This window comes from Schistocerca piceifrons, chromosome 4 (assembly GCF_021461385.2).
Source record: "Schistocerca piceifrons isolate TAMUIC-IGC-003096 chromosome 4, iqSchPice1.1, whole genome shotgun sequence".
Classification (NCBI taxonomy): domain Eukaryota; kingdom Metazoa; phylum Arthropoda; class Insecta; order Orthoptera; family Acrididae; genus Schistocerca; species Schistocerca piceifrons.
In genome coordinates, this window is record NC_060141.1 from 607185593 (window position 1) to 607212749 (window position 27157).

Genomic DNA, 27157 nt, shown 5'->3' on the forward strand with positions numbered 1-27157 from the left:
TGAATTCATTGTCCCAGGAAGGGGAAACTTTATTGACACATTCCTGGGGTCAGATACATCACATGATCACACTGACAGAACCACAGGCACATAGACACAGGCAACAGAGCATGCACAATGTCGGCACTAGTACAGTGTATATCCACCTTTCGCAGCAATGCAGGCTGCTATTCTCCCATGGAGACGATCGTAGAGATGCTGGATGTAGTCCTGTGGAACGGCTTGCCATGCCATTTCCACCTGGCGCCTCAGTTGGACCAGCGTTCGTGCTGGACGTGCAGACCGCGTGAGACGACGCTTCATCCAGTCCCAAACATGCTCAATGGGGGACAGATCCGGAGATCTTGCTGGCCAGGGTAGTTGACTTACACCTTCTAGAGCACGTTGGGTGGCACGGGATACATGCGGACGTGCATTGTCCTGTTGGAACAGCAAGTTCCCTTGTCGGTCTAGGAATGGTAGAACGATGGGTTCGATGACGGTTTGGATGTACCGTGCACTATTCAGTGTCCCCTCGACGATCACCAGTGGTGTACGGCCAGTGTAGGAGATCGCTCCCCACACCATGATGCCGGGTGTTGGCCCTGTGTGCCTCGGTCGTATGCAGTCCTGATTGTGGCGCTCACCTGGACGGCGCCAAACACGCATACGACCATCATTGGCACCAAGGCAGAAGCGACTCTCATCGCTGAAGACGACACGTCTCCATTCGTCCCTCCATTCACGCCTGTCGCGACACCACTGGAGGCGGGCTGCACGATGTTGGGGCGTGAGCGGAAGACGGCCTAACGGTGTGCGGGACCGTAGCCCAGCTTCATGGAGACGGTTGCGAATGGTCCTCGCCGATACCCCAGGAGCAACAGTGTCCCTGATTTGCTGGGAAGTGGCGGTGCGGTCCCCGACGGCACTGCGTAGGATCCTGCGGTCTTGGCGTGCATCCGTGCGTCGCTGCGGTCCGGTCCCAGGTCGACGGGCACGTGCACCTTCCGCCGACCACTGGCGACAAACATCGATGTACTGTGGAGACCTCACGCCCCACGTGTTGAGCAATTCGGCGGTACGTCCACCCGGCCTCCCGCATGCCCACTATACGCCCTCGCTCAAAGTCCGTCAACTGCACATACGGTTCACGTCCACGCTGTCGCGGCATGCTACCAGTGTTAAAGACTGCGATGGAGCTCCGTATGCCACGGCAAACTGGCTGACACTGACGGCGGCGGTGCACAAATGCTGCGCAGCTAGCGCCATTCGACGGCCAACACCGCGGTTCCTGGTGTGTCCGCTGTGCCGTGCGTGTGATCATTGCTTGTACAGCCCTCTCGCAGTGTCCGGAGCAAGTATGGTGGGTCTGACACACCGGTGTCAATGTGTTCTTTTTTCCATTTCCAGGAGTGTATTATGTTAAAAACTCTACGTAAAATATTGCATCACCATATTTCACCTCTTTCACAAAGATGACAAATACTGTACAGTCTCGTCAGTAAATTCCCCCTCTCTCGTGCCGTGTTGAATACTGCACCTAAAACTGGACCTTAACAATAAATTTATAGCTTATCTTTTATGCTTTACCCTGTTATTACTTACAGTGTCATAAGTCAGAGAACCTAAAGCTGTATGTGCTAATTACCGCTCTTGCAACTGTAATGAAAATCTTATTAAGAACAGGCACGTTTCTGTTTGTTCTACAGCATCTTCAGTGGTGAGGTATTTTCTTTAATTACTCTATTATACTTCTTTTACTGCGTGTATGTGTTGACATTTAGCACACAGCACTTTGACTGCCCATAATTTATTCACTTGTCAGCGTTAACTGTGCTCTTTCAGCTTCTCAATACAGACATGTGAATATATTTAGTCCAGTGAAAGTGCTATGTACAAAATCCCAACACATACACGTGGAAGAAAAAAAAAGAATGAAGTAAAGAACAAAAAACCTGGAAACAGCAGATGCTGTAGAATAAAGCGAAACCCATCTGATATTAATAAGACATTCCATACTGTTGAAAAGACAGTAATTGACCATACAACTTGTATATCTGCAACTATGGAAAAGAGGTTGAAAAACAAAGGTAACATGTAGAGCTGTGAGTGTCTGACAGTAGACTCACTTCAAGAGCTTATCTCAGGGGTTTGAGGATCACGCTTTTTTGTGTTAAACGAATTGTCAGTCTACAGCTAAACTCAAGTGAAACAAATGAAACAAAATGTCTCAGATTTTGTCTATTTTTCCCACAATCAATCGGATACAACACACATTTAATATTTCTAACATGCCCACACATTCTCTAAAATCACAGTTAACAGTATTTAAAATTTCACACCCACACACAATCATATTCATTCATCTTCTTTCACACATTGGTGGCCCCAAGCTGTATCATATTCCATGATTCTTTTTCTTGCGTTTTCACATATAGAGTAAAATCACAATGTTTTATTACATTTTCATACAACAAAGAAGTTAAAAATCACATCTCATGTCTTTTTAAATTTTCAATTAGTTTATTTTTGTAAATTAGTAATGATTCACCATTAAACTCCTCTTTCAGTTACCCCATTCCCATTATTATATACAAGTGGAACATGAGGTATCAGACCATGTAACTACATTATTCCTGGTGTCCTTGTAAATATTTGAGTTTTTGTATGATAAATTAAGCTATCCGTATCTGTGATAAAACAGTTTTACTTCTTTGCTGGAAACATGTTCAGTACTTATCCATAAGAAAAGTCTAAGTTACGAGTCTATGAAATATCTAAAATCATCTTTCCTGCTACTGTCGGTTTTTCAAACATTGCATTAAATATGTTTAATGGCTGGCGAATTTTCGTTACAAAGAGCGCACCTTTGAAATTTTTTTTTGAATCAATTTAGCTGCTCTGTATCGCTCTTACCACAATCTCGCTAGTTTCGTGACCATCATCTTTCATACGGTTTGGATAGTTTTATCAAATACACTATTATTCATAAGTTCGACACCATTATTCTCAAAATCATAGCTTGCAGTCATACATTTGCTTGCAATTATTTTTATGTATGGATTCGTCTAGGGACTCTGTCTTAGTGATATACCTTTATGAGTCTTTTCTAACGTCATATGTTTAAAGAAATAAGCTACCAAGTATTTGAACACATCTGCATGCAGTAGCATGTCAATTTTCAGACATATATCGGAAGACTCTAAAAAATTTCTTAAATTTTAATAAATTCCACACCCTGCTAGTTCTTTGCTTCTTATCGTCTGTTATAGCTTTACCTGCTAATAAACTTAATCTTCTCAATTAGAGGCAAATGATCATCTAGAAATTATGAGTCGTTACTCACATACTCAAATGGAAATACATGCTTCTGACTAAGTAAATTAATTTCGTATTCGACAGGATGATATGGCTTTATTCCTTTGAGCTCATGTTACTTCAATTAAGATGCACACTTTTCAAGAAAACATATCAAATATTTAAGTTAATCTATAAATCAGAAATTTATGGCGCATCTCCTCTATTGATGCACTACTGAAAATGGAATGAAAACTGCTCCTTTTACAGCAATAAACAGGCGAGTAGGCATATAACAGAAGGGAACTAGTTTCTCGACATATCTGGCAGCTTAAAAGACAAAAACACATGTTGTGGTATTCGCAGTTTTTTACTTGTTAGTACAGGGTGTCCGACATAAAAGAGTTACGCCTAATGTACTGGTTAATCTTCTCTCGTGAAGTGCCAACACTGTCTCGAAAGTTGACTACACTGTATTTTATTAGAAAGTTGAATGCAGCCGTGTTTCGTGCATCAGTTTTTGTGAGAAACTCGTATTGTTGAGTTGTTATAAAAATGCAGCAGTTTGCATTAGACTAGTCAATTGATATCGTGGAGTGTTACAGAAAGACAGTCTCAACCAAGGAATGTACCGTAAATAAATGCTAATAGGAAACTTCCCACAACCAGCACTTTTATTAGTACCCATGTCATGTAATGCAATGTATCGTGTCAAATTAAGTAACATGATACCTGATGTACCTTATGCAATGTCTTACAACATGATACATGCCATCATGTCATCTAACGCGGCATTTGTCACGTAGTGCAATATGAAATAGCGTGTCATAAAAGTTTAGGATTCATACATCCTCACATTGGGACACTTCCTCCTATTGATGCCCCCTCAGTCTCTGATACTTCCTATTGTTGATGCAGCACCCCACCCCCCTCTCTTTAGAAGCACGTAAATTTGTGTCTATTTGTTGCTACATCCTTCGCCAGATATGTAGCAGTGGGTGGATTTGGGGAGAAATGGTCCGCTCAGGAGAAAAAATCAACCGCTATGGTCAAATCAAAAAACTGTTTTAGGTCCCCTGAGGAACAAATCCACCGTCAGATATGTTATCCATACACATAAACGTTCTTAGCTATTACATGTATACTCTTCAGCCATATGATATTATAATTTAATATGGCTGACGAATCTTCTAGACTTAAGCGTGCAGGTGCGCCAGCACCTTGCAGCTACGACAGCTCACTGTACTGGGGAACGATTGTTAACTCGTAAAAATCTCGAATATATCAATGTCTTTGAGACTATTAAACAAGTCGAAAAGCAAATTCCTGTCTTTCACATACCTAACTCTTCCCAGAACTTATTCACCTTCTTTATACTACGGTAGGAGCATTTTTCATTCTCCTTCCCAACCTTTACTCTACCATGATTTTGATGTTTGACCACCATAGCTTGGCAACCGATGTAAATTTTTGTTGACTCGGCAGATTACTGATACAGTATAGGTTTCTTTACTGTCTCTCGAATCGTGTTGCTTATATCGTGGCAATGGATAAAGAACAACAGGAACGCCATTAATTTCATGTCTTTGTCTACCCTCGTACAAAATTTCGACTGATTCACACAAGTTTGAAACCTATGAGTGGTACGCATATAAAAACTCAGAAAAAACTTTTTGTTGTACGTAAAATTGAAATGAAGCTACATTACTGAAAGGGAGTTTTGAATTTTATTGTAAGAAAGCATTTTTTATTTATTTCGTTCACTTTTGACCGTTTCCACCCACGCACGTATAAAAGAATTGTACGTGCTACATTTAACTCCATTTCAAACCACCACATGTCGACAACTAATAAAGACTATTGGACAAAAGAAAATTTACTTTTGGCTCCGTCTATGTTTCCACCTTCGGGCAAAGTTTGAACTGATTCGTAAAAGTTTCAAGTACAGAAATGGCGCGCTTGGTAAACGTGATTTGTGCATGTCTTCACGTAAAATTCCAACGGCGCAAATACAGATGAAGTCATTAGCTGAGCATTAATTTCAGCCCAATTAAAATCTTTTGCAAAAGGAATTAATCGATTCGTACAATTTGCCTGGGCGCCGGTTCTGTTAGTCATTCAGAAGTTCCTTAATGTACTGTAACATAGCTACAGCAAGACGGATGTTCAAATCGCTATACAAATGACTAACCAAAAACTTTTTACCTCTTTTTCGTAGCTCAAATAGGAACCGACCCCCAAGAGCCCCCCCCCCCTCCTCCCTCCTGCAAACCGAGATACTGCGTGCCGTCTTTTTATTGATATTTGTTAAAGCACTTATCCGAAGTAACGATACCCTTCTCAACGTATACGATTTCTATTGCTCCATATTCGATGGTAGCAGAGGAATGTGGTGTGGATTTGTTTACATTTTACGTTGCCATCGGTCATCGTTGGTTCACATAGGTTTGAGATCAAGAAATGACCATCTTAATAGTCTGATTATGAAATACGCTAAGGTAACAAAAAGTCATAGAAAAGCGATATATACAGGTGCCAGTAGTATCGTGTACCCAAGGTATAAAAGGGCAGTGCATTGATGGAGCTGTCATTTGTACTCATGTGAAAACGTTTCCGACGTGATCATGGCCCCACTACGGGAATTAACAGCCTTTGGACGCGGAGTGATAGTTGGAGTTGGACGCATGGGACGTTCCACTTTGGAAATCGTTAGAGAATTCCATATTCCGAGGTCCACAGTATCATGAGTGTGCCGAGTACACCATAATGCAGGCCTTACCTCTTACTACGGACAACGCAGTGGCCGACGGCCTTCACTTAACGACCAAGAACTGCGGCGTTAGAGTAGCGTTGTCAGTGCTAACAGACAAGCAACACAGTGTGTAATAGGCAGGACGTACGACGAACGTATCCGTTAGGACAGTGCGACGAAATTCAGCGTTTATGGTCTTTTGGGCTTTGGCAGCAGATGACCGACACGAACTCCTTTGAAACTTCCTGGCAGATTAAAACTGTGTGCCCGACCGAGACTCGAACTCGGGACCATTGCCTTTCGCGGGCAAGTGCTCTACCATCTGAGCTACCGAAGCACGACTCACGCCCGGTCTCACAGCTTTACTTCTGCCAGTATCTCGGCTCCTACCTTCCAAACTTTACAGAAGCTCTCCTGCGAACCTAGCAGAACTAGCACTCCTTTGCTAACACCACGACATCGCCCTCAGAGCTTCTCGAGGGGTAGTGACCGTACCAGTTGGACCCTGTTGTTGTTGTTGTGGTCTTCAGTCCTGAGACTGGTTTGATGCACCTCAGACGATTGGAAAAAAGTGTTCTGGTCAGACAAGTCTCAAATTTAGTTGGTAAAAGTAGATGGTTGGCTTAGAGTGTGGTGTCGACCGACGAAGCGATGGGCATAAGTAGTCTACAAGGTACTGTGCAATTTGGTAGTTGCTCCATAATTGTGTGAGCTCTGTTTACATGGGATGGACTGAGTCATCTGGTCAAGTGGTTATGTTCGGCTACTTGGAGACCATATGTTGCCATTGGTGGACCCCATGTTCCCGAGGAAGGATGGAAATTTTACTGGATGACAATGCGCCGTGTCACAGGACCACAGCTGTTTACAATTGGTTTGTAGAACATCCTGGACAATTCAAACGAATGATTGGGCCACTCAAATCGCCCGATATGAACACTGTCGGACACGTATGGGACATAATCGAGAGATCAGTTATAGCCCACAACCAATACCATCAACACTTTCACAATTATAGCTGGTTGTAGAGGTAGCATGGCTCAATACTTGCACAGGGCACCTTCAACGACTGACTCAGCCCATGCCACGTCTAGTTCCTGTGCTACGCCGGGATAAAGAAGGTCCGAACGGCACTGGAGGTGGGGGGGGGGGAGGGGGGTTCCCATCACTTCTGTCGCCTCAGTGTATACCGCTACTTAAACGCTAATCGGACAACATACATTTGCAGCATACCTACATCGATCAGTAAAATGGTAGTGACTTTTATGTTTCACATCTCCTTCCGTAAATGGTTATCGGCAAATATAACAGACATCTGCTGTGTAGGACATTAATTCTTCTTCAGGACTCATGTCCATCTTCTGTTCAGTGGACGAAATCTGAGACTCGCTACCTCTGTACAATTTAAACTCTGACTATCCTTCATGGTACGTACAGTGTATACTGAATGGTGCATTAGATGTATTTGGTTAGAATAACAACCAGAGTTGCTGCTGATATCGTAAGTAGCAACTCTTTCTAGCAAGCAATTTGCATTAGCATAAATTATAAAGGGAACTAGTCGTTAAAATTGGTAAATTTTATATACTCATTCCCTCCATACTGTCGATACTGCTGACTGGCTTAAACTTCACACAGTCAAGAGTGTACTCAAATTTTTCTAAGTATTGAATATAATACAAACAGCGCTCACATACATCAACTGAGCTACGATGTGGAGTAATGCTGTTACATGCAAGTTTCTAAAGGCTTTTTATGTGACAGAAATGGTATGTAGCTGTATTAGCAATCCCTAACATTGATGAGTTTGTGTTTGCTTAGTGACATGTAACGGTACAACACGAAATTCTTCCTCAGTTTCGTTTTGTACAACCATGCACTCATAATGAGAATACTGGACATTAACAGAGGTACTTTTGTTCTTTTTTTTCCAATATATACACTTACTTCAGCTCTGTAGGAAACATTATTTTAGCAATATTTAATTTGTTTGCATATGGAAAATAATTAGACACCTATTTTGTATCCTTATTTACAGGATATAAACCTGTTACAATTGTCCATTTGAAACAGGTGTTGTGTATGTCAAAATTTATCACTGCATTTATTAGCTATCACTTTCGCTAGTTTTGTGTAGTCTTGCATAAAATCCTTCATTTCAATGAACATGCAGTTGAACTATTTCTTTTAATTTCCAACCATGATATCCCTCATCAAAAATCCCACTTTCCTTTACAGTGATTAGTCATAAGTTCCGAACTGCTGATTCCAGCGAGTCAAGGCTTGTTCCAATAAGTCAAATGCTTAGGCATCAAGTTCAGACTTGCTAATGTCAGCTGAGGACTTGCCATTGTTTGCTGAGCCTGCAATATTTTAATTTCTTCCTAATATGAATTCAATTTATGTAACAATTTTGATGCTTCTTAGCGTAAGAACTGCAATAATATACTTTACACAGATTAATTATTGTTGACCAGTTCATACATCAGTTAACACAGACAGGAAACAAAAGCCAAAAAGTCACTCCTGCAATGTAATATAGAAAATCAGGCTGTCACGGTAATCTGAGAACTAACAGGGGTGCATGACTGAGTTATAACATAGATATATCTGATTACACTGTACTCAAAGTCCAGCCACGCTTACTTGAACCGTTCACATTACTTAATCGTTCTTATTATGCATTTACTCACACGCTGCACTCTCATATACGAAAATTTCTTAAGCTTTGCATCCAAAGAACGGCACTCTGGGTGAGATTGGTACATCATCAAATAAAGAACCAACTAAGACTATGAATGGAAATACGTTTCTGAGGCCGTTTTTTCTCCAGTTCGGTCGGTGTACATTAGTTACAACTACTATGCACAGTAGCACTCATCGGAATTCACTGAGCTTCCATGACCAAAGTATAATTCTGATTGACAGGACACTTCCGCCTTTGCCAAAATATCTATTCATGTATAAAATCACAGCAACACTGCTGCTCTGTGCCCTTGCCACTCTTTGCCTTGCTATGCTTGACTAGAAACGAAGCACCAGGATAGTTTTGTTGCAACTAGGTCATTAGTGATGGTCCATTAACCACAGTGAGACAGTATACAAGTAGACAATCAACATCGGCTTATTTATGGGCAGTAGCTTGAGTGATGGCTTACGACGTGTCGTAAACTTTGTTCATTGCACTAACTTCAACTAAGGCTGAAAAATATTGTTACCACCAAAGTACACTTTCACAACACCACATAAAACCACTGTCTACGTGACTGTACATATTCAGACTCGGCTGACATAAAATTTAACAAATAAAATACTTATTGGCAACTGAATTGGGATTGAATTTTGATGCAGGTCCTGCTGCAGCGAATACCGTATGATTTGTCATCCACATTTATCACTTTTTGTAGTAATGTAACGTAGGACAAGCAACTTTAGTAATATTTTCCCCTACTGTAATATAGTGTCCCACACTGGTTCCTCCTATAGGTTTTCTTTCCGAAATCTAATTGAAGTAATGTCTTCTTAATACTATGTCTCAAAAACTGTAAATTCTGGGTAGACTAATTTTCCTTTCCTGGTGTTCAAGGCCTGTAACAGGCCCATTTTGTTGTAGCCAAGGTGTGTCTGCCCCATCAAACTGCATCTAAATTCTAGTTCTCCCATCACATTCTTACGCAAACCCTCCTGAACACTTTCCAATATTGTGTTCTGAGCCCCCACCATGATGAAGTGCGATTCTCAGATGATTAGAAGACCCACGGCTGAGAATGGGTGCATTTAGCTATAGCTTAATACAGCTAATTCTAATTCCAGTGCATAATTAAAATTGACATAAGTGTTGATCTATACGCTGATCACAATGCAATTTTTACCAATCGATCTTAAGTAAAATACGCTATACATATATGTTGTGTTCCAATCTTCTTTCTCATCTTAATGGCCTATCATGATTCCAAACCTAACACATCGGGAATGAGCGAGGTCAGTGATATTACATATAAATGACATGCCTTAAGTCGACTGAACTCCACTGACAAGAAGAGTAAGCTGTGTTACAAATGAAATTCCAGAAATGCTTTATAGAAACATTAGTCATTTTTAATCAAGCATCGATCATATATTCCTAACATAACTGGTATGACTGGAGGTTATGATAAGCAATTTAGCATGTTTCAAACATCTAAACCAGTGATCATAACTGTCAGACGACAATTTTGCACTTCCATATGTCTATCAAAATAATTTTAAAATGTCGATTCTATGTAGCTGCAGTTTGTCAGTCATCGGTGCTTCAGAAAATGCACATCTATAATGTAAATAGTACGATTGTTTGTCATAACAATAAATGTGACATTATTAAATAGCAATGGTCAGAACTGTCTGACTAAAATGTTCCACTAAAATTTATATATCAAAATTATATAAAGCCTCCTTTTGTTCATCAAGCCTCACTCATTTGTATAAGCTATATTCATCCCATAAGTAGTATGATTTTGCACTGTTTCTGATTGAGGGTGACTTAGTGCTTCGAGACTTTTCTGCAGGTAACTGCTCTGCCTGATTAAGTCACCTTGTGGAGCATCAGTGAATGTCCCCTGGGTTGTGGATCATCGTATATCCGTCGGATCGATTTGAAGCTGTCAGTGTGTGTCTTGTACCATCTTTCATGTAAGATGTTAGTTCTGTTGACGTCTTTAGACGTAAAAAAGTTTTCTTGAGATCACTTTACACAATCTATTCATTCCTGATACATGAATTTTTATAGGAACTCATTCCAGTGAAATACAATATAATAAATATGTGTAAATAATGTATTGGCCGTATCTTTCCGAATTTTGACACATTTTTAGAGGTGTAAATACTGCAGTGTTGTAACATCTACACGTATTTTTACAGACATTTTTGATTTAGTGTATCATTTCACATACCAACGACGTAATAATATCTTAGAAGTATGTGCCGTTCTGTAATTTAATATGACTTTAATGTCAGCAGTGTCAGATATGAACTCTTGAGTTTGTGAACCACATGCACTTAAAGGTTTTTTATCTTACGGCACTAAAAGTAAATTAAAGGAAATTATATAGGATCATGAGACACAGAGTTTACTGATGAAGCAGTAATGTATTTGACATTAATATTTTATTGAAGTATAAAAACAATTAGTAATTGCTTTGGTTACAAAAAACAACTGTAAAGCTCTCTATCTCACTCAACAGTAAATTAAAATTTACCGAGGTGACCACACTATGCCCACTAAAATGATCTGTCAGCTGACCATCATTGCCTGGCCCGTACTATCCAGAGTATGGGCAGTCATTCTATCAGTTGACTATCATTTCCATAAACAGTAGTATCTAGGGTACTGACAGGCACCTTGTAAATGGTCTATCATTGCCTATCAGGCCCCTCCCTACCACCACCACCCAATAGTAACCAAGGTGATGACGGCTACCTTGTCAACTGATCTTCATAGCCAAACTCAGCAGTATCCACGGTAATGGCAGTTACCCTGTAATCTGACCATCACTGGCCCATCGAATAGCATCTAGGGTAATGGCAGTCATCCGGCCAATTGAGCATTATTGGCCTCAAGTAAGTATAGTGTGTGTGTATGAGTGTGTGTGTGTGTGTTTGTGTGTGCGTGAGTCTTGTGTGTTTGCTTACATATTTATGATGTGGAAATAGCGTCAGTTACATCGATATAGCTTTGCATATTGTTAATAAATAATTCAGGTAGTTTGGATGCTTTTGAGTATGATGCCAGTTTATGCTAAGTTCGAATCATTCAGAGACTTCTGGACATGAAGTCGTCTTTGACTGCATTCTCTGCGAGATTACAAAGCATAACTGAGCTAGTTCTGCCATTTTGGAATTTTTAAAAATTTCCTTCCATTTTAAATAGCACATTAGGTATAATTCGTCATCTATAATTCTTTCTGTTAAAGTTCCTTATACCATCACCGCGCATTTTGAATTACCAGCCACAACTATTTTGCAATTTTTTAATTTCCCAGCACCGCCATCTTGCAGTTTTGCAATGTACCTTCACCGCCACCTTGTATTAACCGCAACAGCAGTAGTAACCAGCAGTGTAGATTTAACTGTGCACTAGAATGTCCATTAGCATTCTACTTGATTCACCTCTGCTCCCTGTAAAAGCCTAAAATTTATGCATTTGGGCTCTGAAATCGATGGCATCCACGTTTGCCAACATTATGGATTAGATAAAAAGAGAAAGGACATAAGCTATGTGAGAAATAGAATGTTTTGCATCTCTTACTACCATCTTCATTTATCTTGTTACTGGATATATGCATTCACGTCCATGAGCACTCCATGCACTCAAGGCACATCATTGAAGAAAGCGAATGTTTTTCTTTTTTTGGTTACAATTGCGTATTCTATTTTCAAGGCCTCTGCCACCTGTCATATGAATACTAAATGGCATCTCATGTTAAAGTAAGCAATATGGACATATAGATCTAAATAGCAAAGTAAAGAAAGCCAAAAATTATTTTCAGATACGGGAGTGCAAGTAGAAAGTAGCAGAGTTAACGTGGTTACGAAGTTTACGATGCTGTGTTCAGTATGTCTGTCAAATAAAGCTCAGCATTTTCTCTTCAGAACAGGGAGAGTGTATGGCAGTGTGTTTAAGCTATGCAGAAACTTAAGAGCTCATCAACTTCATTGGAGTGCTTCTACCTCGTTGGACCAGTAGTGTGGCGTTAAAATGACTATTGTAAGAAAAATCATTCCAGCATTAATGAATCAATATAGAAAACGAAAATCAAAATACTATGAATAAATATTTTAACGCCGTTTCTCCAAAATATGAGACCTATATCTTAACCACAACTCAGTCATCCCAACCTCATCTGAACACGACTGGAAGAGTGACCATTAGAATAGAGTGACAACTATGCTACAATGCTGGCATAATATCCGTATTTAACCTTACTAATAATAAGTCACTTTAAAAATCATATTACAAACTAGAAATCTTCACCATTTATATTGCTATTTAAACGCTAGTCAGACAACACACAATTGACTAATACGTATCTAACGTTAATGTTACAGCTGGCCTCATGGATCGGATGGTAGCACTCAGAGACTGGTACAGGGAAGAAGACAAACACGTAGTGGATGAAACCAGAAGACCAGCAGACAGCCAGTACGATTACGAACTTTTCGGCGTGGACGGGTCCTTCAAAAAACTGCAGGTGGACTGACCGAAACGGTTTCTTCATGTCAATTTTCTTCGTGATTCTTATAGTACTGTGATCAGCACTAGTCACGCGTAGATAACCTCTTAATTGAGTCTGTATGTTTTATAAGGTTCCATACTGTGGTTTCTGAGGCTTCCGCAATTCAATTTGGTATTTTGTTCATATTATTTTAGCTGCATGTTTTCTTACTCGTTAAGCGTTCAGAGAAATGAACATTTGTGATAGTTTGCATTAAAATGATGTTAAATGAACCATGATGACTGAAATTCAATACCCTGCTGCTATAAACCACATTTCCGCTTTTAATTGTTCTCTAGTGAATATACAGCTGAAAAATGTTATTATTGTTCATAGAGTACTTATTTTTCCAGTTTCGTTTCAGATAGCATGAGGAATGTACCCTACATGAGCAGTTTAAGTTGAACTACTAGCAGATGTAACTATAGCGAGCATATTGTCATACAATGATCAGATACAGTGACAGAATTTGAAACCCCTGAGGGGCATGAGTAGAGCCAATGTTTGAGAGTTCATGGTCGTCTGAGTCAAATATGTTAGCAGAGAGTGCTCGCCGGGAGAATTTGGCTTGTTTGACGTGTCAGTGGGTGCTTGTTACAATAGATTAATAACTAATGGGTCATCGCCGGATGTGTTTGCATCTCAAAATGTTAATTACTCTTGAAGAGACCAATATAACCTGAGTGTCCAGTTGTCAAAATGGGAAAGAAGTGCTGCACTAAGATGAACACATTACAGTAAAGATATTAACTGCCAGTACAGACACCAAAGTGTGCACAACATCATATTCATCTACATACATGCTTGACGTATTCTCAAGGTATAAGTGGATATTATTGTTTCATCAAATATAACTTCCCCAAAGGTAACCACATGTCTTATTTCTATGTATCTTTTGTATATTTGTCACATTTTAATTTCTGGCGTTATGATACTACTCCATCTATTTTAAGATCTTGATGTGTTGTATATATGTTGTGCGTTTATTTATTTAAGTTGCGTTATGATAGGCAGGATTGTTTGTGATAGTCATCAACTGTATTTGACATGCTGAGGCACAACAGATAATGTCACCTCCCCACAAACACCCAAAGTGGGCCAGTGAAGTCAATATTTCTTTTTTATTCTGGAAGTGATGATTCTTTTTAGGAACAGGAACTGTGTGACTGACAGACCAAGTGTACATAGACAAACCACATTACCTGAACTCTCATACTCCTGTGACAAAATCTTAAAAGTACAAGAAGTTGTGTAATAGTTCACTGCCTAGAGCTGAGGATGAATGTGACGTGTAGGCCGCTACAGGAATGCGTGGCATGCCCAAAACCCCGACAAGGACAGCGACAGCTTCACTGAAGGGGTTGTCAGACTCTAGAAGGGTCATCCCATTTAAGGTCTAATTTACAACATTGGGGATGCTGCCTAATAACAAGTAGCTGGGGGGGGGGGGGGGGGCAATTGAGCTAACTACAGGCAGTAAAGTTACAAACAAGCAGGCTTATTGTTGCATGGATGCTTTCTTCACTGTTCAGACATGCAGACAAACATTTGAAGCAATGCACAGTGGTTTATTTTTTGTAAGGGAGATTACAGCCAGTGGTAGGACTTCCACAATGAGGAACAGCGTCAGAATGAGACAGGACTCCCTGTATTACACGCCATCCACTGCGAAATCTGAAATTTTCTCTCTTAAGCCTAGGAGGCACTATTACATGGCATCGTTCACTGTGTGGTGCTGCAAATTGCGCATACTGATGACCAAGAATATCTGATAGAAAGAGAACAGAGTGAGGGAAATGGAAGGCAACTATGAAGCAATTCGAGCAGAAGAGACAGAGATGACCAAGAGAGCACAGAGTAAAGAGAGAGGGGCTAGTCAGTGAGTGATATCAAGCAATTGAGCAGCATCTAAACGTATGGGAGAGTCCATCGACATCTAGCACACAGATGGTAAGTCGTGAACGAGTATAGGAAGGGACAATAAGCTGACAGAGGTGAGAGGGTGTGCAGGCAATCCGAGTAATCAGAAGAGAAAATGAGTTTCCCTTCTTTAAGCCTGCCAATCTGTTGTCGACTCAGTCTGTGCGCTTTGAATCACATCATAGCCCCGATTTCTATCGTCAGTTTCTGCTCCATGCAGGATGTATGACGATTTAAGCATGTGACTGTATTTCCTGGTCCGACCTCAGCCTCCAAACATCATGCTAACTGCACTTATGTGTGGCAGTTACCGCAGACAATAGTTGTCAGGAGCAGACAATAGATGTCAGGAGAGCAATAACAGGAACATCCCTACGTCCACTGAGCACACAATACCTGAAAGGGGTGAAATTTACCAGCACAGGAGAAAGGACAAATGAAGCCATCCACGCTGTGGAGGCAAAACTGTGGATCACTGAAGTTGGAAGCTGCCAGATGTCAACCTGTCGCCACACAAATAATGAGGTGGAGTCACTTTGTTGTGCTGACCCTTCATTTGCCACGCACATGTTCATTCAAAACAAACTCCACTCCGTTGAGTGATAAGACGAGACAGTTCATCCCTCCCCTTTTCTTACCTGTTTACTGAGTCATGTATATGATCAGGTCAACTGGCCTTGACATTCGTATCTGTAGTGCTGATATAGTATGAAACGTAAATGTTCCCTAGTTTTAACCATTTAAACCTTCCTATACTAAAGAAATGCACTGTTCAGATATATACAACCTACATTCAAATAGGACAAAAACTTCTAATTAACCATATTTTTGTACAGTTCAGATCGTTATATTCCAATATATTGTTGAATAATAATAATAATAATAATAATAACAATAATCAGAATTTAATTTTCAAAAAATTCTGATAATAAAAGTAATAATAATAATGATACAAAGAACTTTAACTAAGTAAATTCTAATTTTAATATTCTTACAGGGAAAGCATGAACCAAAGGATTGTTTACAATAATGCATTCTTCTAACAAATCATTACATTATTTTTCTTCTCTCTTGCCTTTTTGTTATTTTACTTACAGCTGGGACACATGAAGTCACACTATCGAAAAAAATCACATCTAAGAAACAACAGTTCTCGATACAGAAAGTTATTTTTGAAAGCGTTAATATTTGTTTTCTAACTTTTCTTTTACATCTTGCACTTTGGAGACAAGTTGGGACCACGTGTTTTGCAAACATGTTTATTCCATTTTCCGCACAATATATTTGTTTTATTGTCAGTTCATGCTGGAATGAACTCATAGACTGCATGTTCAAATATTTTTTTTTTGTACTGATTCTGACACACCATACTTTCAGGATTTTAGATGCTCCTGAAACTTCTCAGAGAGTCTTTTGTCCTTCGGAAATGCATCGTTGATGCAATGTGTTCTGCGACCAGTAACTTCCTGAATTACTCCAACAATATTTTTCTTTTCGTCAATTTTCATACATTCAACATTAGGCTCATCTGATGTACAAAAGCAGGTGTATTTTAAGCAGAAACATCACCGACATTGCGAAAATCAATTTTGGGCCAGCTATTGGTTTTTCGTTTGCGTGAAAGTGTTCCTATTAGCTAATCTAGTATATCTACAGCCCCTTCCCCTGAATTATAATACGATATCAGTTTTGTCTCCTTATCAGCCCCGTCACTGATTCCATCGTCATGATGGAGTGCGCTTATTACTGCAACATCCTTATTTCCCTTAGGAAGGTTATTGACCACAGTAGTGTCATTCGTGAAATAAAACGAAGACCTATGAGCCTTCTATTTGATAACATTATGTGGAAGCTCTTTCCCTTATTACATACAGTTCCCAAGTGGCTAACTTCCTTTTCAGGAGCAGCTGCTTTGTTCTTGTATGACGAAAGAAGTTCTCATATTTGATTATCTGAGCTCGCAACTCAGATGTAAGATCATTAATCACCCTCATTTCCTGATACGTTATGGTGCTGCTCCGCTCTCCTTTCGTGTACAAAGTTGTGTTTTCGTAACGTATGAAGATTTGCTTTCGCATAGAGTCCTTGTTTTAATCCTATTTTTCGCCAGTTTACTTTCATATTCTGTCAGAATAGGGAGCGACGTCGAAATGCTGCTAAGAGCTCATCGACGTTATCATTTCCTCCTGGATTATAAAGTTTTAGAAGGACTTCTAACCACTACTCCTAAATACTACAAACTGCAGAATGTTTATCAGCACACCACTTTACCTGTATGGTAGATTTCTTATCAAATCACAGGGAACGCGGTATCATACAGAATGTTTCATTTGACATTGCTCGAAATATGTACCGCTCATTATCCTTACCCCACAAACATTTTGTATGTTCCCCATGTGATCAGCATATATCCTTTTCAAGGGATAAGAGTCCCAAATATGCGTGAAGACCCGAATCGTCAGTGTTTGCCAATTTTTGACAATAAACTCTTTGCCTCTCATTATTTGAGATTTCTATTATTTCATTTTGAATTACTGTGCAAAATACTATTCCACACGAATTATTTTACGTCACTTATTCTGCAGGTTGTATTCCTGGAAGCATCTAGGACACTCTATATGGCATTCGAATAGGCGCACATGTTGCGCTGTGGGAGTAACTGCCATTATCTATCCCCATCTTTAGGAACAAAAGACTATAGTATTCTGCGCAGGCTGTGCACTGGCATCAGAAGACTTGCTTTCAGTTGCGTTAGTGATATGATATTCGGTCTTGGAAAGTTTCTTCATCTGTTGAGGAATTTCCTAATTCTTCCAACTCAACATCAGTCAATGACCTATCTGCTATGGCATCAGAATTCAAACTGAGCAGAAAGAAACAAAGATTCGGATAATTGAGTAGTCCCAAACAATTTCTTGGAAAAACAAGAAGCAAGCACACACAGAGATTTTATTGATTGTTCAGAATAATTTGGAACGACAAAAATAGATATTAGCGTAAAATATAACAGAAAGCAAAATACCATAAGTGACATTACATTGATTATACCAAACACTATACATGTCAGTATTTAGATTTATGACCAGACTATTTAAAATATTTTGAATCATTGGGGTATATATGTACTGCTTAGACATTTTCAGACAAAGTGACTGAATTTCACGAAGTTTTTTTGGTATTTAAATAATGAGTTATAACAATTGTGGGCCATATAGACCTGGATGGAGTAGCGCAGTTAAGCATTTGTTCTCATTGTTACCTGATCTGCGTACTAATTTCCATGATTTGCATTAATTATAATTTTGGTTCCCAGCGTGGAGTGATGTGCATTTTAATTTCCTTGATCCAGTATCAGTTTCTTAATTTGTTATATATTTTGACGCCCAACATGGGGCTGTGATTTGATCATATCTTCCTTTTATTGGTAGTGTGAGGACTTGGGAGGTATGAGACATGAAACATGATAAACTGACGTCACGTAGCTGTAGAGAAAATGCTAATGTTTTGTGTGCAATGTAAGGCACATGAATGGTGTCTTTGTCTCATGAATGAACAATATGTAGTGGATTACTTATTTAACATACTCCATTACATTCTAATATTACACCTGTCAAGGATAACTTAAAATGTTTTCTGTAGGATTCCAAGTTAATAAAGATAATTACTTGTGCAGTTACATCATGAACACTTCTTTCAAAATATAAAATTAAAATATATGAAGACTTAACAATTTAATGATATATCATATCTATATATACATCTAGAGATCCTTATCTTGAGTTACGATCACAAATCTAGACCTCTAACTTCCATACAGGTTCTTCAGGGTTTATGTGAAATTGGATAGTTGAACACAATGAAGTGTTATACAAACCAAAACTTTCCTGAATTACAGAAGTTATATGAATCTGTTGTGAATTTATTAACTAGTTTACTGAGCAATCTGTGAAGAAAACAAAAAAGCAATTTGAAAAAAGAAGTTAATATGTTGTGGGAGGAGAAATTAAATTTTTAGGTTTGCAGGGGCACTGTAATTTAGTCAGAGATGGCTGAGGATTTCGATCGGCTATTGAAGTGAATGGGTAGGGTCTTGAAAGGAGATTGCAGCATGTACACCAACAAAAGTAATACAAGGAAAATTTTATTCGGGATTTTAGATTAGTTGATGAGAGATCAAAAGTACTAGACGAGTTGTCTTATTTGGAGAGCAAAATATCATGATGCCCAAAGTAGCGAAGATGTAAAATGGCAAGCTGGTATTATTAAGGAGAGTGTTACTGGAATTGAGTAATTTATTGACATTAAATATATGAGTTTAAGTGATAGGAAGTCTTTTTTGAAGAGGATTGTAGGTTTGTAAAGAAATGGAATGTGGATGATCAAAAGTTCACAAAAGGAAAGATAGATGTTGCTGAAGTACACTGAAGATTAGATTAACAGACTGGTTAACTAATGAGGAGGTACTGAATGAAAGAGGTAAAAAATAGTTATGTCACAACCTGAGTAAGGGAAAGCTTATGAGGACACACCTTAAGCCATCAAGAAATAGTGACATTGGCAATGGAAGAAAGTGTGAAGGGTCAAAATTGTATAGCCAGACCCAATTTTGTCTACAGCAAGCAGTTTAAATGGTTGTAGTGACTATACATGAATTAAGTGATGCATGAAGAGTCGTATCAATCCACTGGTCGGACTAAAGACGACGATAACGAAAATACAGTATTTTGACCGCGGTATTTGCAGTTTCTAGTGTACTATGTCGAGTGTCACGGTTAGCCGGCCGCGGTGGCCGTGCGGTTCTAGGCGCTCCAGTCCGGAGCCGCGCTGCTGCTACGGTCGCAGGTTCGAATCCTGCCTCGGGCATGGGTGTGTGTGATGTTCTTAGGTTAGTTAGGTTTAAGTAGTTCTAAGTTCTAGGGGACTGATGACCACAGCAGTTGAGTCCCATAGTGCTTAGAGCCATTTCTTTTTGGCACGGTTAAATTCCCACCTGGCGAGACATTTGTATGGAGTGGCCCTGAGACGTCGGAGGGTGTAGGAAAGTGATTTCCGTGTACTGTCGTGGTTGAGCAAGTGGCAAGGATAGCTGGGTGTAGTCAGTTGATGCTGGACAGGGTCACGAATGAGGACCTTGAGAATCTGGTGTGCCGCGGTCCTGTCAACCAGATGTTATTCAGTCTGCACAAGATGTGGCTGTCATGTGGACGCAACAGCCTGGTGGAGTGGTTTCCTTGGTCAGCGGCAGTGACAGCAGTCAGGCTGGAGACAAGGGTTTCTTCATATCAAGAGGCGCATACTTGAGTGCTTTTGCTGACGACCGTCACACACTTGTGGTATTATGATGGATACAGTGTACTGTGTGGTATACAATCAGCAAGCTGGGTGTTCTTGCAAACCATATATGCTTCAAGGAAGTTCGTGACTGACGTGTGACAAATTGATTTTGTTTATCGATCGCACACCTGAGTATGCATGTGTGCACAGTGAGTGAGAGTAATTCAGTTATATATTACACTTTGTGTATGCTTGATTAATTGTATTAATCCTAAAGTGTCTATTTGAAATACACCTGAACGCTACTCAGATGATAATGCAGTTCTGCTGAAAAATCATCTAGTTACTATTTCTATGTGAATTATACAGGAATTAATTATAATATAAGCAGTTGTAAGGTAGCAATTTTTGATGATGGTATTGGATGTGTTAAGTTTTGTAAAGGAAAATTATATATATGTGGAATTGTGGTCAGAGAAACAGTTGTTAGGCAACAGTATGTGTGTCTGCGATGGCAGTACTGTGGAGTCGTAGAATCTTTGTCAGTCAGTAGCGGATAGCTGCGGTCTGCAGCGGGCGGGGTTTCATTGAGTGTGCATTTTAATGCACGGACGCGCTTTTGGAACTGTGTGAGTTGCAACTATATTACGGGGAGGAATGATGACTCAGAAGAGTGGTTGGATAACGTACGGACATGAAAAAGGTTTTGGAATGAAGAATAAGGTATTATTTTATGAGATAAAAAGTGTATTTTTTATTTGCGTAGACTTGCATTGTAGGTCCACTTCAGCCTCGTCACAGTCTCTTGATTGACTTTCTGAGTTAATTTTCTGTACCTTGGAAGCTATTAGAATAAATGAATTTTCATATTAGGACCTGTTATTGTTTACTTTGATTCGTTCCTTCCTAACTGAAATTTCAGTACTTAAATTTCGAGTCACGTCTTTTATAGGCATTGTGTCAAAATTATGAACCCAGTTTCCCTGGACCAACTGTAATTAGTTTTTAAAAGTATTTTTTAACTGTTGAGGAGTCTGGCTGTGTTGCTGCTTCTGCCTGTACTAAATTTGCAGATGAGATTCATAATAGGTGATCGTTTCGTTTCCTTTTGCGCAGTTCATGTTCTGGCAGTTTCTTTATTTTACCAGTGCCAAATGTCAGTGCAGAAATTATCTTGTATTTCAGGTTATATTCTTATACAGTTTTTTTAATGCAGTTGCCTTTTTTTTTCAAATACACTACTTGATATGTCTGCGTAAGCAGAAGAAACTAATGATCAAAGTCCGAAAACAATTTATTGGACTGTTCAATTAACCAAAACAAATTCTCCAAGTATAACACCAACACAAAACAGTGATCCGTCTTCGAATCACAACTACATACATGAATAATATATAAAACAACTGAAATAATTTCCTACTAGTCTCCGCCAGAGACTTCCCGATATACTAAGCCTAATCCAGAGGTCAGCGAGAAGATACAACCCGCGCTGCTGGGGCGGCAGCTATCCACGTCTGCTGGCGGCCGTTGAACTGCCGATGTGCGGCCGATCGCCGGCATTTATAGCGATTCGGCGGATGAGTACCTCGGAACTATTTTCCATCGCGTGGTTTGACGTGTGAAAATGGTTCCGGTATCTGCAGCGACATCTTCCTTATGTTTATGCGGGCCGGTAGTGGCCTCTAATGGCCGCTGGTGTCTTTGCTGTGTTGTTGTTGTAGCCGTTCATCAATATTGCCCGTCGGTTGTGTAGTCCTTCGGTGTGCCTGCAAGGCGTGCAACCCGCGGCTGCAGTCTGTCAGTTTGGTTGCTGATACTCTAGGTGTCGTGATGTCTGGTGGACAAGGCCACAGGACTACTGATCATTAAAATTGTTACACCACGAAGATAATGTGCTGCAGACGCGAAACTTAACCGACACGAAGAAGATGCCGTGATATGCAAATCAGTAGCTTTTCAGAGCATTCACACAAGGTTGGCGACGTACTGACATGAGGAAAGTTTCCAACCGATTTCTCATACACAAACAGCATTTGATCGGCGTTGCCTGGTGAAACGTTGTTGTTATGCCTCGTGTAAGGAAGAGAAATGTGTACCATCACATTTCCGACTTTGATAAAGTTCGGATTGTAGCCTATCGCGATCGCGGTTTATCGTATCGCGACATTGCTGCTCGCTTTGGTCGAGATCCAATGACTATCAGCAGAATAGGGAACCGGTGGCTTCAGAAGGGTAATACGGAACGCCGAGCAGGATCCCAACGGCCTCGCATCACTAGCAGTCGAGATGACAGGCATCTTATCTTCATGGTTGTAACGAATCATGCAGCCACGTATCGATCCCTGAGTCAACAGATGGGGACGTTTGCAAGACAACAACCATCTGCACGAACAGTTCGACGACGTTTGCAGCAGCATGGACTATCAGCTCGGAGACCATGGCTGCGGTTACCCTTGACATTGCATCACAGACAGGAGCGCCTGCGATGGTGTACTCAACGACGAACCTGGGTACACGAATCACCAAACATCATTTTTTCGGATGAATCCAGGTTCCGTTTAGAGCATGATGACGGTCGCATCCGTGTTTTTCGACATATCGGTGAACGCACATTGGAAGCATGTATTCATCATCGCCATACTGGCATATCACCCAGCGTCATGGTATGGGGTGCCATTGGTTACACGTCTCGGTCACCTTTTGTTCGCAATGACGGCACTTTGAACAGTGGACGTTACGTTTCAGATGTGTTACGACCCGTGATTCTGCCCTTCATTCGAACCCTGCGAAACCCTACATTTCACCAGGATAATGCCCGACCGCATGTTGCAGGTCCAGTACGGGCCTTTCTAGATAGAGAAAATGTTCGACTGATGCCCTGTCCAGCACGTTCTCCAGATCTCTCACCAATTGGAAATGCCTGGTCAATGGTGGCCAAGCAACTGCCTCGTCACAATACGCCAGTCACTGCTCTTGATGAACTGCGGTATTGTGTTGAAGCTGCATGTGCAGCTGTACCTGTACACGCCATCCAAGCTCTGTTTGACTCAATTCCCAGGCGTATCAAGGCCGTTATTACGGCGAGAGGTGGTTGTTCTGGGTACTGATTTCTCTAGATCCATGCACCCAAACTGTGTGAAAATCTAATCACATGTCAGTTGTATAATATATTTGACCAATGAATACCCGTTTATCATCTGCATTTCATCTTGGTGTAGCAAGTTTAATGGCCAGTAGTGTATTTTACATTGGTCAGGTGTACTGAGCGTGAAATTATTGGTTTGGTTATTTTTTTGCTTATGATTAAAATGGGTTTTCAGACACAGGATTCTTTTCAGTTTCAAGTAAGTTATGTGGCTTTGAGTTCACTAGCACATTTAGGTTGCCAGTTCACGTTCCCAGGTTTGTATTTAAGGTAACACACATACAAGTAAAGGACAGTCAATGAAATCTCATTGTCTGAGTAGAATTACCTTCCGTGAAGTGTTCCGCTTCGAACTGAACTCCAATGACTAGTAAAGACGTGTCTCGAGATTCGCCAGACAGTGATGGCCTACCAACCTGATTGTTGCCCTCCGTACGATGCGACTGCCAGACTGATGGTCTGCCGTGACATTTCTATTCATATCAGGATCTCTGTAGTTGTCATCTGCGGTATCCTTACAACACAGTGGTACGTCGACGATGTTTTGTAGCGTATCATGGCAAGCCAACCCAGGCTTACATTTCAGCAAGATAATGCCCACCCACATACGCGAGTCTCTACTGCTTGACTCGGTGCTTGCCAAATCATACCTTGGCTGACAAGGTCACCGGATCTCTGCCCAGTTCGAAATGTTTGTAGCCTAATCGGCAGAGCCCTCCAGCCAACTCGCAATTTTGACGATATAACGTGTCAATTGGACAGAATTCGGCACGATATCCGTCAGAAGGATATCCTAAATTCTATCAGTCAGTGCCACGCAGAATATATGGTTGCACAAAGGTCAGTGGACCAAAGCGTTATTGACTTGCTTAATTTGTAAAGCTCTATCTCTTGAATGAATCATCTTATTTTTCTGAAACTGTACTTGTTTTTCGGTACATTTACATCACATCTTCCGATTTACATTCCATTCGGATAATTTCGTCGTGGAACGTCGTTATCTTTTGTCTTAGAGTGTAGTTTCGTAGAGATCTGTGGGTAGCCGGTTGTGTCAGTTATTTGGTGACAGAGATGTAGTAGACCAACGTATGGTTGTGTGTTGAGAAGCTTGTTTTTCCGTCTTATGTTTTCCTGCTGAAGTTGTCTTAGATGTTGTTAAGGATGATGACCAAGAACCACAATTATTAACTATTAATGTTACTGTCTTATGTATGAAGTGGTTTCTTCTGTGGAGGCCTATTTAGGGATATTCGTCGTTTACATAAATATCTTTCTCACTTTATTGAAAATGTATTTCTATTCTGTCATCAGAATTTTTCTGATGTTAAATAAAATAATTTTTAAAATTAGTCCCATGTCTGCACAAAACCCAGCCCACATTCTACTCCAGATAAATCCTGCGCTGTATTTGGTTTTAGTGTGTGGTCGTGTGTTGTGCCGAATGGTCGTAGGCTGACAGTATTAAAATATAGATAAGACACTGTGTTTTGATCTCCTGTGTAGTGTTTGAGGATTGCTGATTTCTTAGTAGTGGCCTGTCTGCAAAGTAACCGGACTGACTTCACCATAATAGTGGAAGATTGTACCTCATGATAGGTATGAACTACGAGAAAGGGAAGGTAAGGTGTGGCAGATGCCGTTTGCAAGGATTTCACACTCATTACCAGCAATATTTAATAATGAGGACTTCCCTACTGATTCCACACCTGATACTGTGATGTGCTCGTACAAGTGGTTGACAGACAAGAAGGACGTGTTCGGGCTCAAGGATGTGGGACGTTTGCAGTTAACGTAATTGCACGCTAGTAGTAGTCCGGCAAGTAGGATAGCAAGCGCCTTCCACAAGGAAGGGGCTATTATAATAAGAGTACACTTACAACTATGTAAATAGTAGTTCCTGCAAGGACTCTGCGGAAATTAATTGAATTACATTGTAGGAGCAAAGAATGGTTAGACGAGCAGTTTAGAGAGTATATTAAAAATATTTGCATTGCTGCAAATGCATTTCATATCCTGACCACGGATGTCACAGTGTTGGCTAACAATATAGAAGGCACTAAGCCACCAGACTGGTAAAGGGTGATGTTAGCCCACTTCCATTGTACGTTCAGCATATCAGACTGAAGGGTTTCGGTATGTGGCTAAAGGCAGGGAACATGATCCCCAGTAAAGGGCCAAAAATGAACTGAGTTTGCAAGAAGATAGTTGAAAACGCAAATGTTATTTCCTACGTGGGCGAGAGATTCACACAGTAAGAGAAGTGGGGTTCCAATGGTGCAATGAAGTGTGTCAATTATATTGGTGCACAGGTAGGGATAAAAGTCAGGTTTGCTTATCACCAAAACGGAACACCTTTTGTCTGTTGGGAAAGTAACAGCAAACTGATGTGTGGACTGTTAGCTACTGGTAGCTCAGTCACTTAGGTATGTGATGAGTAGTTTCGCCCTCACCAAGAAGTCTTCGAGTGGTGAACCGGGCATATTTTGCATGATAAGGGTCACTGCCTGTGTTATTGCATATCGGTTAAGCCACACGTTCCAAGCATTTCCTGAGGAAACTGTAGGAGATGGGGCAGGATAATAAGGTGCTGGTTGTGTATTATATTTTGGGGACTGCCAAGCACCAGGACGGAGAAGAGTACCTGAGGGTAATTACACAGAAAATAGGAAAAAAGGAGAAGCTGTTGCATGGGGGCTTAATTAAATATGATTGAAAATATTTTTAGTTTTTAGTAGCTGTATGTCCGATTACGCTGTGTCTCGTAAACGGTTGGCCCTGACTAGTTTTTGTACGCAATCTGACTGCATAGAATAACAACAAACAATGAAAGAAAATTTTCGTTAACACAGTCAATTAATTAAGTCCCCAGCAACTATAAAACCTACTAAACCAAAGCACAAGTGTAATTGTTCTGTGTGTGGGAGTGTGACTCAACGTACACATCTGGCACGGTTCTTCTCCAACAAGACAAGAATTTTTAAATACCAATTATATTGACGTGATAAAAGAAAATTAGACATACTATAATTGCTCAAGTAAAGCAGAATTACACTCTAATACAAGAACACACGCCAGATACTTTGTTGACTGAACCTGTAATGACGCATTATTTAGGACACCGAAATAATGAAAAAAAAAGAAACGGAGTTTGTTACCTCATTTATATTGATGAAAATCACTCTAATCCTTACAATATATCTCCACACCGCCTCTCTACTACCACATCTCAACAAGACTCTTCAGTAACACATCTCAGCAAGCACAGCCTACTAGCACATCTCAACAAACACTTTCTGCTACGAGTTCTTAACAAGCACTGACTGCTACGAGACCTCGACAGGCACTGACTACTACGAGCTCTCTCCAAGCACTGTGGAGGCGGCTTAATAATACTCTTTGGCGCAATCTCTGGCGCTGTGGCTCAGTGTAGCCACCTTTCATATGCCTCTCCTCCACAGGCCAGAATTTGATGGTATTTTTGCCAGCATTGGTGGTGAAAATACCACCAAATTCGTCCACAAAAATACAGACAAAAATAAA

General features: G+C 40.3%; 1 protein-coding gene across 1 annotated transcript in view; it reads left to right on the forward strand.

The window, feature by feature from the left end:
* The window catches only part of LOC124796363 (retinol-binding protein pinta-like), a 62531-nt gene extending 49078 nt beyond the window's left edge, over positions 1-13453 (forward strand). Inside the window, exon 7 of the mRNA XM_047260521.1 lies at positions 13112-13453. Coding sequence (XP_047116477.1) covers positions 13112-13263 — 152 coding nt within the window. The 3' untranslated portion in view covers positions 13264-13453. The remainder of the gene's footprint in view (positions 1-13111) is intronic.
* The last annotated feature ends 13704 nt before the right edge of the window (positions 13454-27157 follow it).